The sequence below is a fragment of the Hylobates moloch genome, unplaced genomic scaffold, assembly GCF_009828535.3.
Source record: "Hylobates moloch isolate HMO894 unplaced genomic scaffold, HMol_V3 SCAFFOLD_10, whole genome shotgun sequence".
Classification (NCBI taxonomy): Eukaryota; Metazoa; Chordata; class Mammalia; order Primates; family Hylobatidae; genus Hylobates; species Hylobates moloch.
Genome location: NW_026652285.1, coordinates 98852110 through 98869804, shown reverse-complemented (window position 1 = coordinate 98869804; position 17695 = coordinate 98852110). Strand labels below are relative to the sequence as shown.

The 17695-nt window shown below is 59.3% G+C and overlaps 1 protein-coding gene across 3 annotated transcripts in view; it reads right to left on the bottom strand.

Annotated features, from left to right (window-relative positions):
• Positions 1–9699: 9699 nt before the first annotated feature.
• The window catches only part of LMX1B (LIM homeobox transcription factor 1 beta), an 81740-nt gene continuing 73744 nt past the window's right edge, over positions 9700–17695 (bottom strand). Inside the window, exons 3-8 of one of the 3 annotated variants that reach the window (XM_032162701.2) lie at positions 15297–15529; positions 13055–13236; positions 12776–12853; positions 12526–12631; positions 10460–10603; positions 9700–10148 (exon numbers count right to left, since the gene is read on the bottom strand). In XM_032162701.2, coding sequence (XP_032018592.1) covers positions 9991–10148; positions 10460–10603; positions 12526–12631; positions 12776–12853; positions 13055–13236; positions 15297–15529 — 901 coding nt within the window. In that variant the 3' untranslated portion in view covers positions 9700–9990. Of the gene's footprint in view, positions 10149–10438; positions 10604–12525; positions 12632–12775; positions 12854–13054; positions 13237–15296; positions 15530–17695 lie in introns of all 3 variants that reach the window. The other 2 variants (XM_032162702.2, XM_032162703.2) reach the window with 2 other exon arrangements.

Sequence of the window (17695 nt, the reverse complement as noted above, 5' to 3'; positions counted from 1 at the left end):
GTGGTTCCGGGAGGCCCAAGTGTCTGTTCCCCAGACAGCTGCCCATCAGCCTCAGAGATCGGGCAGGGAAGGCTGGTGTCACAGGAAACAAAGCTGGCAGAAGCTTCCCTGGCCTAAAGGAGGTATCCACCCGCTCTGGAGGTATCCACAGGGGACGGCTCATCCCCTGGATGGATGAGCCTCGCTCTGGTAGGGGAGCCCCCCTCATGGGCCCAGAGGCGGTCCTGGGGAAGGGGAAGCTGGCCTGGGGCCTGGGGAGGGCCTAAGCCTGCTGACCTTGCTTGAGGGAAAAGGGGCCGGCTGGGCTGGGGCTGCAGGTGGGGGTGGGAGGTGGCAGCTCAGGGAATGGGGGTGGGAGGTGGGGGGTGGCTGCTCAGCTGTCCCCTACTTCCTCCTCGTGGCCCTCCCTCTGGGCTCGGGGAGCTGCGGGTAAGCGCCGAAGGCAGGGGCTACGGTGCTGCGGGTAAGCAGCGCCCCCCAAGCTTTTAGCCTTCCTGATCCTCACCATCCCCAGCAATAAAACGGGGTGGCAACAGTCCCCGCAGCACAGGTCGGCGTGAGGAGTCCGTGGGTCGGGCATAACAAGGCTCCAAAGCGGTTGCTATCTTTTTTGGTTTTTCCCTGCCCATCTCCCTCTATTTTCCTCTTCGTGTGTCTCTGCACTGCCCCAGCCCTGGTTCAGACCCCAGCCTGCCGCTTCCCAGCTGTGTGGCCTCAGGCAGTCTCCTTAACATCTCTGAGCCCGCTCTCCTGTCCTGTGAAATGGGAATGCGCGCTTCCATCCACTCAGGGTTGCGTGGGGAATTCGCAGTGTCCTCGGTGAGCAGCGCCCACGCAGTGCGGGGCTCACAGAAGCCTCTGCGGAGGCGGTGTCCTCGCTCCTGCCTTCTTTGGCCACTATCAGGAGCCCCCGCAGTCCCCGCCGCCCCTCAGCGCTCCGCCGGCCAAGTGGGCTACACCTGACTGACTCCCGATCGCCACGTCGTGGCCTGACGGGTGACTGCAGGTTTGTAGCGAAATTCAAACGCGCTTCTGGTCTGTTCTGGGGATTTAACAGCAAAGCGCCCCAAGATTTGATACGGGGAGCGGGATTGGGGGCGAGGAGTGAAAGTGGAGTGCTCCCCACAGCAAGCCACCTGCATGTTCGATGCAGAGGGAAGATGCACCAGGGGCCGCTTTCTCTTGGGCCCGTTCCCACGAGATTCCGGGCTTTCTGTGCTGTGGCTGAGCTATTGGGATCAGTTTTCCCAGTGAAGAAATGAAGGCTCTTGGGACTATGGTGGGGGAACACCCAGGACTCTAAGGAATTAAAAATGTACATTTTCTTTATCTAGTAAGTGGGTAAAGAGGTTTTTGTCATTCCTCTTTAGGCCATGAATAGGTATGTTTGAGAATACATACACTCCTTTGCATTTTCAGTATCTCATAGTGTGCTCATTTTATTCCCTGCTAAATCAAAGAACAGGATGTGACATGCTAAGTGTCTCTTGCTGCCAAGGACCTGACTGACCCTGGCATGCCCAGCGTGGTAGTGCTGGGGCTCTCACCTTCTGCCACCTCCAGCCTTCAGACTGTGAATCCAAGCTGGCTGTGCCCTGCTGCCCCAGACTTCTGCAGCTCCCACCTCTGAGCCCGTGCTCCACCTGCCCGCCTCCTCTCACCCCACGCACGCTGACTCATCTTTGCAGGCTCAGCCCGAACGTCCCTCCTTTAGGAGGCTTTCTCTGCTTTCCCGGGCACAGCCATCAGCCTGCCACTCGTTGAGTCCTGTAAGTCTTTCTCCGAACTCCTTCTTAGGCTCCGCCCAGGTAGGCTGGGTCTGGGAAGGGTCTGCCAAGCCAGGGCTGACGGGCAAAGCAAGAAGCAGCCCAGGGCAGGTCTCCCTTCTCCTGTCAGGCTGCAGGGGTTGCTCTGAAGTCAAAGCCATGAACAGAGTCCCCGTGTCCATCAATGCCTGGGGTCAAGGTCTGCCTGGCATAGAGTCAGGGGAAACTCATGCCAAAAGGGGCTTCTGGGGCAGACCAGTCGCAGCTGGAGGACAGGGAGTCCTGGGAGGAATGGGGTTGGAGGGCCGTGTCCTCGTCTCCCAAATGGACATCATTTGCCCCCGGGGCTGCGAGGCGTCAGTGAGGCAGGACACAGGAGGCTCAGCCAGTGTAAGGTGCGTGGGAGTGCTCCCCGAGTGCTCCCTTCCCTGCTGATGAGGAAGTGAGGGGAACCCAGCAGCCTTCTCCCAACACTCTGCCTCTCCACCAGCTGACCACCCTGCAGGCCAGGCATTGACCTGCCACTGCACTGCCTGCATCCAGGGTGCCACTCACATGGCGCTAGGGATTGCATGGCCCTATGCGGTGGTCCTCCTCCTGACTGTCCCCCACATGCCCATCTGTCCAGGCTGATTGTCAATCTGTACAGCTGCTGCACGTACCTCACCTTCTCCAATCTGGGGTGTGTGACAGGGGCTGGCAGCAGTGAGGGGTTCCAGAGGCAGGACTGGGGGCTCTCAGAGTCATTGAAGATAAGTTTTGTAGGGTGATCTCAGAGTCATGTTCCTTGCCTGTGATCTCTCCTTTCTCAACTCCACGGGACCCATGGCCTAAACCTCCAACCCCAAATTCCTGGGAGGAATCATTCCGGAACAAGTTATTCTCCAAGCCTCAGTTTTCTTATCTGTGCAATGGGCTAGGAGCTGTTCTGAGTTGTTGTGAGGGCCAAATGGCCCAAAGTCTGAGACTGGCAGGGGCAGGCATTCCACTAGTGTCCATCCTGTTTAACACTGGCCCCTGGGCTGGGCACAGCGGCTCGCACCTATAATCCCAGTGCTTTGGGAAGTCAAGGCGGGAAGGTTGCTTGAGACCAGGAGTTCAGGACCAGCGTAGGCAACAGAGACTGCGTGTCTACAGAAAAACTTAAAAAATTAGCTGGGTATGGTGACGTATGCCTGTAGCTCCAGCTACTCAGGAGGCTTGGGTTAGAGGATTGCTTGAGCCCAGGAGTCTGAGGTTTAGAGTGAGCTATGATTGCACCACTGCACTCCAGCCTGGGTGACAGAGTCAAAATTAAAAATCTGCTCCCAGAAAGGGGGTTCAGAGGGTGACCGCTTATTCCCTGGGACTCAGCCTACATTTTCTCTGCCAACCCATGCCTTTACCTTCTGGGCTAGGGGAAGAAGACAGGCAGGTGACAAGGCAGAGACGGATTAGCACAGCTCCTCCCCTTCACCCCTCACCCCACATTTTTTAGTGACAGGATTTTAAATGGTTGCTGTAGGCAAGAGAGCTGTCAGCCCATTATAGGCGAGGGTGGAGCTTAGAGGGCTCCTCACATGAGCCCGGCCTGTGGCTTGGACAGAAAGCCCCATTAATCCTGCCTCTGTGCTGTGCAGTCTGGGCTGAGCAACTTGATTTCTCTGAGCCTCAGTGAGGCACTCTGAAGGTAGGAGTTTCCTTGTTCCTGGGGCCCTGGGCCTGACCTGGAGGACTGGATGGCAGGGCCAGAGAGTCTGGTCTTGGGGAGGCAGCTGGGGTGGTGGCCAGGCCATGGGTTTGCAACCGCACCTGGGTTCGAACCCTGGTTCGGCTGTCCCTTGCTAGCTTTGCTACATTGGGCTGGTCGCTTTCGCCTTCCGAGCCTTGGTTTTCCCTTCGGAAACGTGGGGACCTGCCTCTTGGGGTTGTTGGAGTGTAGAGGAGAACATGAACTGGAGGTCCTCCAAGTCATTAGACTCTGGAGGCAGCTGGAACTGCCCGGGGCGGTCTGTGAATGGCCAGCCCAGAAGAGGATGCAAGGCGGGGCCTGCCCCTAGGGGGCGCTGGTGCCTGTGGGCATCCAGAGGGATGAGAGGTGGCCTTCGGGTGGTCCCCGCCACAGGTGTGGGGAAAGGAGGCCGGGAAGCAACCAGAGGGCTGGCGGAAGGGAGAGAACACTGGGACGTCAGGTGTGTGGACAGGAGGCCCAGAGGCCTCCCAGATGTAGACATGCAAATATAGGCAATGACGCCGTGAGGGGTACGCAAACATCTCCACCAGCACATCACCACATCCCGGACGCACGTCTCCAGGTGCAGAGACATGCGGCCTCGCCAGGAGACACAGCCATGCACGATGGCCTGACACCTGCAGACCCCCAGCTTCATGCAGGACATATCCAGGCAAACCGGCCCACAGAGCTATTCCATAGACACATACACGTCCACACATGCACACACACCCTGAGAGTTTCAAGGAACGCACCTTGGAAACCAAATTCCCTCGAGTCTCTGCCATCACCACCACACTCCCCATCCCTGCCACCATCTCTGGGGACTCCACAGCCACATCCCATCCCAAGTCCTCACGATTCCTCAGGGTTTGGCTTCAGCTTCTTCCTCCTCCCATGCCGTACTCCTCTGGGGAACTCATCCATCCCATGCCTCAGTGGCCAGCCACCTGGTTGAAGACCCGGGTGCTCAGCATCCCGTCTGGTCACTTTGAGGCCCAGCCCTGGCCCAGGACGTCTCCACCTGGATGCCTGGGAGACCCTAAGCTCACATGCCCAGACCACACATCTCCCCACTCCCTGTGCCTCCTGTGCCCCCATCTCGGTGATCCAGGGACATAGATGCTGCCTGGACTCCCCCCTCACCAATATCTCCGGGATCTGCCCCAGAGACTGCCACCCTAGTCAAAGCCATCGTCACCTCTCACCTGGTGACCCAACTGACCTCCCTGCTTCCATCCAGTCACCTTGATCTAATCGGTTCTATTCTCTACTTGGCAGCAAGGCCCTGAATGGTCTGGCCCTGCCCTCAAACTTTGCTGTTCTTGCAGTTTAGGAGATTCACAAGATTTTGCCTGCCTCTGAGGTTTTGGACAAGCCTGGAATGCTCTCAGACACCCCTTCTCACTGTCAGTCCTCCTGATGCCAGGTAACTTCAGATCTCAGCTTAATATGTAGCTTCTTCCGGGAAGCCTTCCATGATGCTCCACCCTCCAGATGAGGTTGGATACCCAGGCAACAGGGTTTCTTTGTACCTCAACTGAGCTCGTATCACACTGTTGATCTCCTTGAAGCAGGGATAGCCAATCTCCTGTTGTCAGCCTGGTGGCTGGCACTTAAGGGGCCTTCACAAATACTGGTTGATTGAATGAATGAAAGTGTTGGAGAATAGGATAGAGTGAAATGGAGATGGGGTGAATGCACTTCTTTTAAGGTTGGTGATGGCTCGGGGTTGGGATGAGACAAGGGCGGAAGAGAAGAGAATCACAGGAGGGTTGGGCAAGAATAGGGACCTCAAGCCCTCCCGCCTCCTGACCTGCTGTCCCTGGTGGCCATCAACAAATCTGCTAATGTCGCATGCAAGACCAGCCCAGGCCCAGGCCAGCCCCTTCCTCCACTCGGGCCCTGCCCACCAAGGAGAAGCACCACAGGCGTGTACAGGTCAGTTTATTTACAAATATACTGATGTCTCATCTTTTTTTTTGTTGTTTCCATTTTCTGCTGTTGTGGGAAGAGGTGGAAGGTGAGAGTGGAGGGCAGGGTGGGGGTGGTGGTGTGGTAAATGCTAATAAATAATTTAACAATGACAAGTTATTAAATAAAATGTGTCTGGGGATGGCAGGTGGGCAGTGAGAGTCTGTCTGTACAAGGAAAACAGGAATGGCCGGTGGCCCATCCCCACACCTGGCTGGGCTGGGCTCCCATGGGACCCCCAGGTGGGGTCGGGGGAACCAGCAAAGAGGCTCATTGGCAATGGCGCCTTCCAAGGGCCAAATGTTGGAGGGGTCTTTCCTGCTCCCCCAGTCCCCAGGCCACATGTGCCTGTGAGTATGGGTCCGCGAGCCTCCGTGTGCATCCAGGTGTGAGTGTGTGTGTGCGAGCGTGTGCGTGTGAGCATGAAGCCCTTTCCCCCAGGGCAGACTTAGCCCCAGAGCTGCAGGCTCTCCCTCACCCTAGGTGGTGCCCAGAGCTCAAGGATGGAGCCAGGCAGGCATCAGGCAATCCTCCTTCCCGAGGTTCCCTGTGTGCGACATGAAAAGGGCATTCAGATGGGGGCAGAGTGGGGAGGCAGCCTCTTGCTAGGAGGCTGCAGGGCTTCCCAAAGGAGAAGAGGCTTGTCCCTGCCGGGCCCTGCTCATCTGATGCAGCGCCAGGGCCTTCCCACCTTTCCCCACCCTCAGGAAGCCTCCTAAGATGCCCAGCCACGTGCACCAACCCTTTCTGAACTCTTTCCAGGCTGTGCTGGCACCTTGGTCCGACCCTTGCGAGCAGTGTCTGTGTGTGGCCTCTCTGTGCGTTTCCCAGGATAGCAGAGTACCTGGGCGGCTTCACGGAGCAGGCGGATGAGGCTCTGGCTGGGGCCATGCCTGGCTTCTTGTCCCTCCTCTGCCCTGTGTTACCTGGGGCGATTCTTTCCTCTTTCTGAGCCTTGACTTCCCCAGCAGGGAAGCGGAACTTGGCCTTTTGCCAAAACTCCCCCTGCCCGCCTCTCATTCTCTTTTGCTCTGGAGACCAGTTATCTCCCACTTCCTACTCTAGCCCCCTTAGTGATGAATGTTCCATGTCATGACAGGGGCGAGGGGTGGTCCTGGCTACTCCCCGCCCAGCTCCCAGCCAGGGCTGCAGCTCCTCCCATAAAGTGGGAGGTTGCCCGGCCCTGCAGGCTTCTGCTGGGTGGCCCTGAACACATCGCCTCCCTGCTCCCAGCCTCAGGCTCCTCATCTGAGAAATGGGTCCCATGTCTGGACTCCCTGGCTGGGTTGGAGAGTCTGGCTTTCCTTCTAGGAGAGACCCCTCAGGGTAGGCAAGGCAGGCCCTGCATCTTGTTCATCTGCGTGCCACACCCAGTCTGGGGCTGGGCCGAGTGGGCGCTGGTGTCTGGGAGCCTGTGGGCAGCAAGGCACAGCATAGAGCAAAGGGCCCCTAGCCACGGCTGACAGGGCACCTCCAGCATAAGGGGCTCTCTGAGGTCCCTTCTGGCTTTAACAGTCTGTGGGTCACAAGCCTGCTGTCCCTAGACCAGCTCCTAGCATGGGGTCCTGGCTGGATTCAGGGGCTTGTGAGGCCCCAGAATGGGAAGATGTGACCCCAACAGCTGGCAAGTTTAGTAAGAACAAGTTGTGACCCCCTGACCTGGAGGTCATTCACAAACCACAGGGGACAATGGGGCACAACGTCCCTGTTCTCAGCTCAGCTCTGTCACTAACCCGGACCTTGGACAGGCCTCTTTCCCTCTCTTGCCTCAGGGTTTCCAACTATAAAATAAGGGGCAGATGAGACGACCGCTTCTGACATCCCTTCCAACTTATCGGGTCTCAGAGAGAAGGGCCAGGTCTCCTGGGGGATAGGGCGTCTGCCCCTGAATCTGCCCAGAATGTCCCTGGCACAATTCAGATGGTGCATGTGCAAAAGGAGAAAGAGGGCTGTCTCTCCAGAAGCCAGTGCAGCTGCTGCTCAAGGGACCCATGGTGGCACAGACCCTGGTGGGCTGAGGCGGCAGAAGGACCAGGACATCAACTGAGGTCCTTGGAGAGGCTCTGTTTGTAAGAAGAGCTGCAGAAGGGCCAGCTGGCTGCTGGGGCCCGATGGGTGACACGAGGCCTCATGTCAGGTGAGGAGGTTGGCCCAGGACACTCTGGGGGGATTGAGTTCCCCAGCAAACAGGGGAGCAAAACCACAGAACAGGTTGAACTTAGAGGATTCCAGAGATCCGGGCAGAGGGCCCCAAAGGTGGAAAAGAGACATTCATCATCCTTACTTGCTCAAAGGTTGGACCAGGCAGACTTTAGGGTGGTGGCCTAGGGCTTGACTTCAGAGTTAAAGGCAGGGTTGTGAGCACCTGAACAAGGGGACATAGTGATCACAAGGGGACACAGTGATCACCAGGGGACAGGGTGGGCTCACCAGTCAGGCCCTAGCAGCCCAGCCTCCTTGCTCTGATAGGGTTAGAGCTGAGCAGACTGGGGCTGGGGATGAATCTAGTGCACCTGGCTTCCAGCAGGGCGCCTGACACAGTCTTCTGCAATCGCCCTCGGGGAAGGGGGCAGGAAATGCAATTGGAATGTGTCCCCCAAAGAGGATGGATTAATGGGCCAATGTCAAACAGGGAGAGGCCACCCTGGTCCACACACCTCAGGTGAGACACCCAGGGCCAACTCCTCACTGGGCAGATGTGCTGGGAGAGAGTAGAGCAGTGGTCACTGAATCAGGGTGCAGAGAAATTCCACAGGCTGGAATGAATTGAGTAAGAGGGAATGGAAGAGGAAATAGGTCATGGTCCCTCACTCAGTCTAAACAGTAAGTGCAGGCTGGGTGCAGTGGCTCACGCCTATAATCCCAGCACTTTGGGAGGCCGAGGTGGGCAGATCACCTGAGGTCGGGGGTTCGAGACCAGCCTGACCAACATGGAGAAACCCCGTTGCTATTAAAAATACAAAATTAGCTGGGTGTGGTGGTGCATGCCTGTAATCTCAGCTAGTAGGGAGGCTGAGGCAGGAGAATCGCTTGAACCTGGGAGACGGAGGTTGCGGTGAGCCGAGATCGCGCCACTGCACTCCAGCCTGGGCAACAAGAGCGAAACTCTGTCTCAAAAAATAAAATAAAACAACAACAAAAAAACACAGTAAGTGCCCCCATCCTGCATATACAAAGAGAAGAGATGTGGCTTAGCTGTCACTTGCGTGTGGGGCCCAGGGATTTAAGTTACAGCAGGGCAGGGTGAATCTCTAAGGTCATGTGGCCAAATCATTGTCTTTTGGGCCAAATTAACAGAGGAAGGGTGCCACAGCAGGAGGTGATGTGCCTGCTCACTTCTGGCTGGCTGACATCAGTGGGAAGGTGAAGTGATACCTGCCCCACACCTTTAGAGGGACAGCTGGAGGCCCACTGTCTCTCCCCGCTAAGAGGGAGAGCTGGGGAAGCCTCGCTCTGGGATGCAGGATGGCATAGCTGCCTTGGGCTTGCTGACCTAGTGAGCTCCTTGCCACTGGAGGTATGTGAGGGGAGGCAGAGGTGGCTGGGGAGAGGACCACATTGCAGATGGGGTGCCCAGCAGGTGCTTCTGAAGTCCCTGACCACTGGAGGCTCTGCTGTCTGGCCCGATGCTACCTGGTTCTGGGGGCTCCATCTGTCTCTAGAGTTGGTGGGGCCTGGGGCTGCCCTCCCTGCCCAGGCTGCCCCCATCTGGGCCCAGGCTGGGATACAACTGGGTCCGATGCTTCAAGCTTGCCTCTTCCTCTCCCCTTCCTCCCCCTCCAATCGCTCTTAAGAAGTGGGGGGGTCCCCTGCCCCTATCTGGCCTCCTTTTCCCTTTCTGACAAGGCAGGACAAACCCGCTGAGCATCCCTGTCCCTTCTGGTGTCCCCACACAGCTGTGTGTGTTTGCGTGGGTTTGTCTGCGAGTGTGCATGTGTCTGCACGTGCCTCTCTGTCCCTTTGCGCCTGCCCAGGCTCAGGCTCTGAGCCGGCCTCCTGACAGTGCCTCCCCCTCAGGCCCCTCCCCACTGCTGCTCCAGACTCAGGCTGAGGGGGGTGCGGTTCCAGGCAGTGGGCCTGCCCCCAGAGGCCACCCCTGCCCTTGCTGGGGCACAGGTACACACGCTTCTCAGGTCACCGCCTCATGATACCATTGTCCTGGGGCTTGCATGGAGGGCCATGGACACGGAGAGGACATTTAAAAAAATAGAGAGAATTTAAGCTTCCCAAAAAAGAGATGGGGAGGAGGCGATGGAGGCCGAGGTGGGGCTGGGAGGCGAGTGGCCGTCCGAGAGCTCTGGGTCCCTGGGGATGACAAGGTCTCTGTGGGCAGGACACAGCCCCTGCCCAGGCTGTGCCCATCTACCGGTCTGGCTGTACCCAACGGGCACAGTGGTCAGGCCCAGCCGGCCGAGGGGAGGGCACCGTATGGCTGTCTGTAGTCTGTGCGGAGAGCAGGGCGGGGGTGGCCAGGCTGGCCGCAGAGGCTGGCGGTCCCCCCCAGGCCCCTGCCCAAGCGTCCGTGCGCCCGGCTGGCTCTCAGGAGGCGAAGTAGGAACTCTGCATGGAGTAGAGCCGGTCGATGGGGTTCCCCACACGGGCCTGCAGGGAGCCCACGTCTGAGGAGCCGAGGAAGCAGTCGCTGAGGCTGGTTAAGGAGGTATCGCTGTCGATGTCGTGGAAGATGGAGTCGTTCCCTGGGGGGCAGAAGGGGTGTCAGGACCCGGGTACAGGCTGGGGCTCCTGGGGGCCCTGTTTGCCCTGTAGGCTGTGTGACTGGAGGCCAGGGAGAGACAGGATGGCCTGCTGGCTAGTGCCGGCCAAGAAGGGCTGGGGCCCTTCCTGTTAGCAGGAGGCAGGAGGGCTGTGCTGGCCATGCTGCCTGAGCCCTAGGGCAGCAGGTGGCTGTCCTGGCCCCAGGCCTGCCTGGCCTGGCAGGGGGGCAGGGGCTGTGCTGGGGCGGGCGGGCGGGGGTAGGGCGGCTTACCATAGGGGTTCATGTGGTCACCTGGCATTTGGGGTGGCGTGAGGCCCTGCTGGAAGGGGTCGCTGCTGCCGTAGGGGCTCTGTTCCATGGCCACGATCTGCTGCTGCGGTGGGGCCAGCGGCGTGTAGGAGGCCATCATGCCCTCCATGCGGCTGGACAGGACCTCTGGGGGCACAGTGAGCCTTCACCCACTGGCCTAGCCCACGCCTTCCCAGCTACACCCCAGCAGCCTCCCCTTCCGACCTCCTTGGGACTCCCTAGGCACCCCACTCTGGCTGAAGCTGTCCAGCCACTGACTCCCCAGCCCCTTCCCCAGGTGCACACTCCAGCTCCTCCTCCAGACTCAGCTTACCAAAAACCAGAGTCCTCCCCTCCCCATCTTCTTTCCTCCCACTAACCCACCCCTCTAGGAGATCCAGGGAGGAGGCAGACCCCACATAGGCAATAGTGATTCTGCCCTGCATCTGGGAGCGCCAAGGTCCCAGACCCAGGCCAAAAAGGCCCCGGGAAGACTTCCTGGAAGAAAGAGCCCCCACCCCGATGTGACTTAAAGAACTAGCAGGGGCTCGCCAGGCCAGAGCAGGGGAGGCAAGCCAGGCTGCGGGGCGGTAAGTGAGGGTGCAGCACGCGGGGCCAAGAGCCAGGGAGAGAGGTCGGTGTGGGGGAGACCAGCTGAGAGGGACCACAGGTCATGGGGAGCCCTGGGGCGCCGAGCTGGGTGGGGGTCCCCGAGGCCGCTGGGAGCCGCGGGAGGGTTTGGTAGACGAGGGTGAGAAAGGCTGGAGGAGGAGACCAAGGCTGGGGCCAGTGGGTGAGGAAGCCAGAGGAAGGGTGGGGCCTCTGTCAAGGTGGCTGTGGGAGAGACAGCTCCTAGGAGGGTGCGAGAGACATGAGAAGACTTCACTCCCCAACTTGGCACCTCAGTGGATCAGCAGCATGGGATGGGGAAGTTCAGAGGTGACTCCTGGTTCCTGGCTCGGACAGGGCGGACGGTGGTGCCATTTGCAGAGAAGGGTGGGGAGGAGCAGGGCATGCCATGTGCATGTGGGCAGGATGGAGGATACAGCATGGGTTGGGATGAGCTGGGGGGACTGTGGGACCTTCTCAGGGAGGCTCTGTCCAGGAAGTAGCTGGGAACACTGAGGGGTGAGACATAGCCCAGGACCTGGCTGGGAGACCAGAGGCAGTGACTGCAGCCCCACGAGGGGCAGAGGGGGAAGCGAGGAAGCAGCAGGCGCTAAGGCTGTGTCCTTAGAAGCCGAGTCCAGCCTGGAACACTGGCCTGGCTCCCCGTACCCTGGTATCTGCCCATTGGTGCCCTGGCACCTGCCCAGAAGCCTCCCTCTCACCGGGGCGCAGGCAGCTCTGTCCCCCGCCCACTTCAGCAGTCCCAGGGAGCTCCCTGCTCCTCCCTCCTGGCCTTGAAGGCCCAGGAGACCAGCCCAGGCTCAAGATTCTGATGTGGAAACATGATTTTCGGTAAAGCCCAGCGATGAGGGGGCCTGACTCATGCCCCTGAAACTAGTCCCTCCCGACTCAGCAGGACCTTCACGCCCTGACAAGCTTTGTCTGCAGAATTCCAGCAGTGCGGTAGTGTCATCCTGTTAAAGGTACAGGCTTTGAGCTCCAGGCTTGGGGCTGAGGTCCAGCTTTGCGCCTTACTGGCTGAGGGATCCCAGGCAGTCCCTCAGTTTCCTCATCTGTGAAATGGGACGTGGCACTACCCTTCCTTGCAGTGATTTATGAGGACAGGGTGAGATGGGGTGTGCTGAAGGCTGAGACCCGTGTCTGCATGCAGTGAATGTGAGTAGACTGTTGCTGTTTTGATTGCAGAAATTCTGCCAACCCTCCAGGCCGCCACTCTGCCATCTCTCCTCCCTGGGTCCCCTAGTCCCCATGGCTTCTCTATTTCTCAGTGGTTTTAAAGCAGAAGTTCCCCGGGATCTGATGGCCTTGGTGGAAGGCTTTTCGGAAGTTTTGTTAAAAGAAACATCCCAGGCCCCTTTGTCCCTAGCCCTGGGACAGGCGTAGCCGCGGTCCCAGCCCTGGCCCAGGCTCACCCAGCCCCAGCCCCTGCCCCAGCTCACCCTGGCCCAGCCCCGGCCCCGGCCCCAGCCCCGGCTCACCCTGGCCCAGCCGCTGGGAGTTCTGCTGCTCCTGCTGCTGCTGGTGCCGCCGCGCCAGCTTCTTCATCTGCAGGGAGAGCGCAGTTCAGGCTGGTGCTGCCCCTCACCCCCAGGCACAGCCAGCCCCACGCCCCCTGGACCATAGTCTTCTGGCTGCCCCCTCTAGTCCCACCCTACCCGGGGCCAGTGGGGGTGGGGGGTGGCCTCTTACCTTTGCTCTTTGGTTCTGAAACCAGACCTGGACCACGCGCACACTGAGGCCCGTCTCCGCTGCCAGTGTCTCTCGGACCTGGCCCAGAGAGAGGGGAACAGGTCAGGCCCTCCAGGGGCAGCAACTGGGAGACGGTGGGGTTTAGGGGTATGATGGGATGTGCAGAGAGATGGAGGATGGGGGGGTGTCCCTACCCCCAGCAGGAGCAGGGGGTGGTCTCCAGAAAGGCAGTGGGTGTGCGGGCATCAGCCTCAGCCCCGCCCCGCAGCCGCCCCTCACCTTTCGGCAAGGCTTGGACGAGACCTCGAAGGAGGCCTTGAAGGCTCTTCGCTGCTGCGTGGTGAGGATGGTCCGGGGTCGCTTGGGCCTCCGCGGGTCCTTCCCGTCATCCCCGCTGCCTTTGCTCTGGCTGCCCTGCCCCTTGGCCGGCTTCATGTCCCCATCTTCATCCTCGCTCTTCACTGTGGGGGACACAACCCGGCCTGTGAGGAAGGGGCGGGGCAGCCCAGGCCTCAGCCTTGTCCCCTTAGGCAACCTGCTGCCCGACAGGAGCCTGTCCCCTCTGTTGACACCTGCCGTGGCTCCCCAGTGCCCCAGGATAAGGTCTCCTTCCCTCCCCTGGCCCACAGGCCCTGCCTTATCTGGGCCCTCGTCTCCTGCCTGCTGTACCCTGCGAGTCCCTTCCCCAGCACACATGCCTCACCCCCTCATCCTGGGCCGCAGGCACACCTGCACAGGAACTCACACAGGTGCGCCTCGGACAACCACAGCACAGGTGTGCACACACGTACATGTGGCTGCACACACATTCAGGAAGGCAGGCCCACTCGGGGAACAGGCACACAGGTGCACACACGGTTGTGCACATGGCTGTGTGGACATACACGAAAGCGTGCAAGCAAAGACACACGCCGCAGATATTCACACAAGAGTACTTCTGACCACAGCGTATGCACGCACACACTCGTAAGATGCACACTCACCTGCTGCCACATACACACGGGCCCAAAAAGGCCCTCGCGCATGTAACTCACAGGCGTATTCACACACATGGGCCCATGCTCACGGGCAGGAACGTACAGGCATGCATGCATCTAGACAGACATACACGGCGTGCGGAAGCATGTGCATTCACCCAGTGCTACAGCCACACCCACCATGCACACACGGCACTTCCCTGCCCCAGGTTTGGGTCTCAGAAATGCCAGCAGCCCCAGATGGATGACCAAGACTCCCCAGCCACCACTGGGCCTCCCGCTGCCACCCGGGCTGGTCTCCTTTCTTCAGTCCTGTTATTGGAATGTGAGGCGGGTGGTCTCCTCCCACTGAGGCCCCCTCTGCTGGGGCTGGGCAGCCTCTGCTCTTCCTCAGGAGTCCAGGCAGCCGGCAGCCACGGAGCTGGCTGCAGCGGTGCCCTGCCCAGGGATGGGTAGGGACAGATGGTGGCGGGCTCACTGCCTCCACGCAGGCCCCGGCCATGGAAAACCCTTCCCATGTGGCAGATCCCGTTGCCGGAGGGCTCCAGGTTACCCATGGGGCCTGGCAGACCGGGACACCTCCTCTCCATGCCTCCTGCTCCAGTCCTTCCCCACTGTTCCCAGGAAGAACAAGGACCAAAGCCACCTCCTGGGTTTTCCCTCCTTAAGGCTCACTCCTGGATGGGCTTGCCCTGTCCGCCAGAAGGGCTTCAAACTGGCCTCGTCCTTTTGGGGGCTAGAGCAGAGTAGGGAGGGTCCTTCACCGTGGGAAATGGGGTCTTTCCCTCCAGCATAGAGGGCCCAGCCCCCTCCCCTCAGCTGGGAAACAGAGGCTGGCTCGAGGCTGTTTGCTTCTCACTGCTGAAGGTTCCAGGGGGCTGAGAAGGGGAGGGCACATCAGATCCCTGCCTCTCAGGCATCCCCAGCCTGTGGACCAGGTGCTGGTGAAGACCCCTGTGGAACTGGGCTGCAGGTTGGCGGGGGGCCATCAAGGCAGAGAGGGTAAGGGGGGTGGGCCAGAGAACAAGAGGTGTGTGTGTGTGCACACAAGCACAATCCGCAGTACATGTGAGCATGTGGACAAACATATATGTGCAGCCATGTGGATCGGTGTTTAGTGCACAAGTGTGCTGTGTTATGTGTGTGTATGCTTAAGTGTGTACACTTGTGTGTACCTGGGTGTGGCTTTTGCATTCCCGGCTTTGTGAACACATATCTCCACATACATGTACATGTATCCATACTCAGGGTAGGGGTATTCCTGCATGCATTTTATGTGCTTGTGTGTACACATGTGATCACACATATATTTATATGTATGGATGTGTAGGTCTCAGGGGTCGTGTGCCTGGGGGATGCATGTTCGTGTCATGTGCACACAGGTGGACACGTCAGTGCGCGTGTGCATCTGGATATGTATGTACCATCTGTGTGCAGCTCAGGTCCTGGAAGCAGAAGGTGGCTTCTCCAGCTGGGACTCCCCTCCAGGACACCCCAGCAACCCCCGTCCCTGAGGCCTGCCCCCAGCTCAGGCCAGGCCTCACCAGAGTCGGACTCGTCGGGGCTCACGGAGCTGAGCAGGTCCTTCTCCTTCTCGTAGTCACCCTTGCACAGCAGCTGGCCCTCCTTGAGCACGAACTCGTCGCCCTTGCGTAGCTGCCGCTCACATACGCAGCAGCAGAAGCAGCCCAGGTGGTACACGCACTCCAGTGCCCGCATCACGAACTCGGTGGGGGCGATCTTCTCCATGCAGCCGCTGCACTTGGCCGCGAAGAGCCTGCGGATGCACAAAGCGGGCATGTTGGCTGTGCTCAGAAGTCCCTCCCAGAGGCCACTCCCGCCAAGGGTCTCTCCCTCTTGCCACCCTGACCCTCAGGCCCAGGTGGGAGGCAAAGGCCCTCCTCGGGCACCGGGCCAGACAGCAGAAGGGGCCTGCAGCCCTATTCTTCTGCCTACAGGCCCCCAGTGGCCCTGGGGTGGGCGCTGGCATCCTGCCTAGAGTCACCTGTCCCGGGCATGGCAGCTCAGGGCCCTTCCAGCTCAGAGACATGGTGGCCACTAGAGGGCAGTGTGCAGGGTCCACTCAAACTTTCCCTGGGGGCCAGGTCAGCCCCTGTCTGGAAAGGATCCTTTCTCCCTCAGCTCCCTGGTCTGCCTCTCCTCTGATCCTCCCTTACCAACACATCCAAGCAATTCCCAGCCCTGCCCAATCCACTGCCCAGCCTGGGCCCCTCCTCTCCTGCCCGAGCAATTGCCTGGTCCCCCCTCTGGACTCCTGGCCCCTTCAATCCTTCAAACCCCAGCCCACACAGGAGCCGTCACACACACAGAAGCCAGGGAGATCTTTCTAAAATACAAATCGGATCAAGCTGCTTCCCTGCTCCAGACTCTTCCATGGCTCCCTAGTGCCCTTAGGAGACCATCCCAGCTCCTGAGGCTGGCACTCAAGGCCCTTCATGATCCCGCCTCTTCCTTCTCTACCCTCTGCTTCCCCAGGCTGCAGCCCCAAAGAACAGCCTGCAGTTTCTCCAGAGCACTATCATGGCAGCCTTTCGACACATCTTTCTCTGTCCTTTGGCTTGGCTAACACCTTCCCATCCCTCCGTCTCAGTTTACGCATCTCCATCATGAACAGATATTCACTGAGCACGTATAGAGTGCCAGCCCTGCTCTAAGCATCTTATGTGCAGAGATGCATTTAATCTTTGCAACAACCCTGCAAGAAGAGAACGAACATTAACCCCATTTTAGAGATGAGGAAATTGAGGTGCTAAGAGGCAGAGTCGCTTGCTCAGGGTCGCATGGGTAGTAAATGCTGGAGGCAACTCCCAGGCTAGGCCTAATCCAGCTTCCACATGACAACGTGGTTCCATCTCCCATCTCCCATCATCTCTGCAGACAAATGAGGGCCGGGGGAGGGGGTGGTCTCCAGGCCCTGGCCAGCACTAGCAGGAGAGCTGGGCAGCACAGCCCCTCCTCTGCTGTGTCTGCTGACCGCTCCTCCCGACACTCTCCACCCTGTCACGTGTCCTGCTCTGTGGGAACTCAGCTCAACAACACTTTGATGGAAAAATTTATGAAGAATCAAATTATTGCTGCTGGGAGGGAATTAAAACCATTTTTCATTCCCGGCGTCCCCGGGCCATGTCTGCGGGCGCCACCTTGGGAGCGCTGTGCACATCCCATCCCTCTTTATGGCCCGCCATCACGGGCACAGATTACAGCTGCAATTCTCTACTAATCGGCTCTGGAACAGAAATGGCCATAAATGGGAGGCACTCGCCTGCCTCCCTTCCTGGAGCTGCCGTCAGAACCGCCCACGGCGAGCTGGTAGGGCAAAGTGGGCAGGGCCGCTTTGAGCTCTGCACGCTGCCTGGGCACTGGCCAGAGCACTCAGCAGGGGGCACCCCCAGCAACCCCTGCCACCCAACTCTATTCTACCCAGCAGGCTCCTACTCATCCTGCAATGCCCAACTCCAATGCCACCTCCTCTGGGAAGCCTCCTCTGATGCCCCAGTCTGGGGGAGGTGGCCTCCTCTATGCTCCCCTGAGCTTCCCCCAGCCTCAGTTTACTCCTGTAAAATGGAGACGTCAAGCCCTTCCTGAAGGCTGTTGTCAAGATTCGAGGATGCCGAGCATGTAACTCAGGACACGGGTATCACAGCAGAATGACAATGCATGTCCCTGTTGGTGCCCAACTCTACCACCTCTACCGGGGTTCCATGAGACAGGACCTGGCCCCATCCGATCCTCAAGGGGGCCTCCGTGAGTGTTTACAGAGTAGGTGAGGAAAGGCCTGGGGTGAGCTAAGGCTGAGGCCAGGCTCTGCTCTGGGCATGCTGGACCCCTCCAGCCTGCAGGGCATGGCTCTGCAAGGGGAATGTGGGCTGGATTTTGGCTCTAATTTGGCCCTCTGGCTGAATCCCCTTGTTCAGGGCACAAC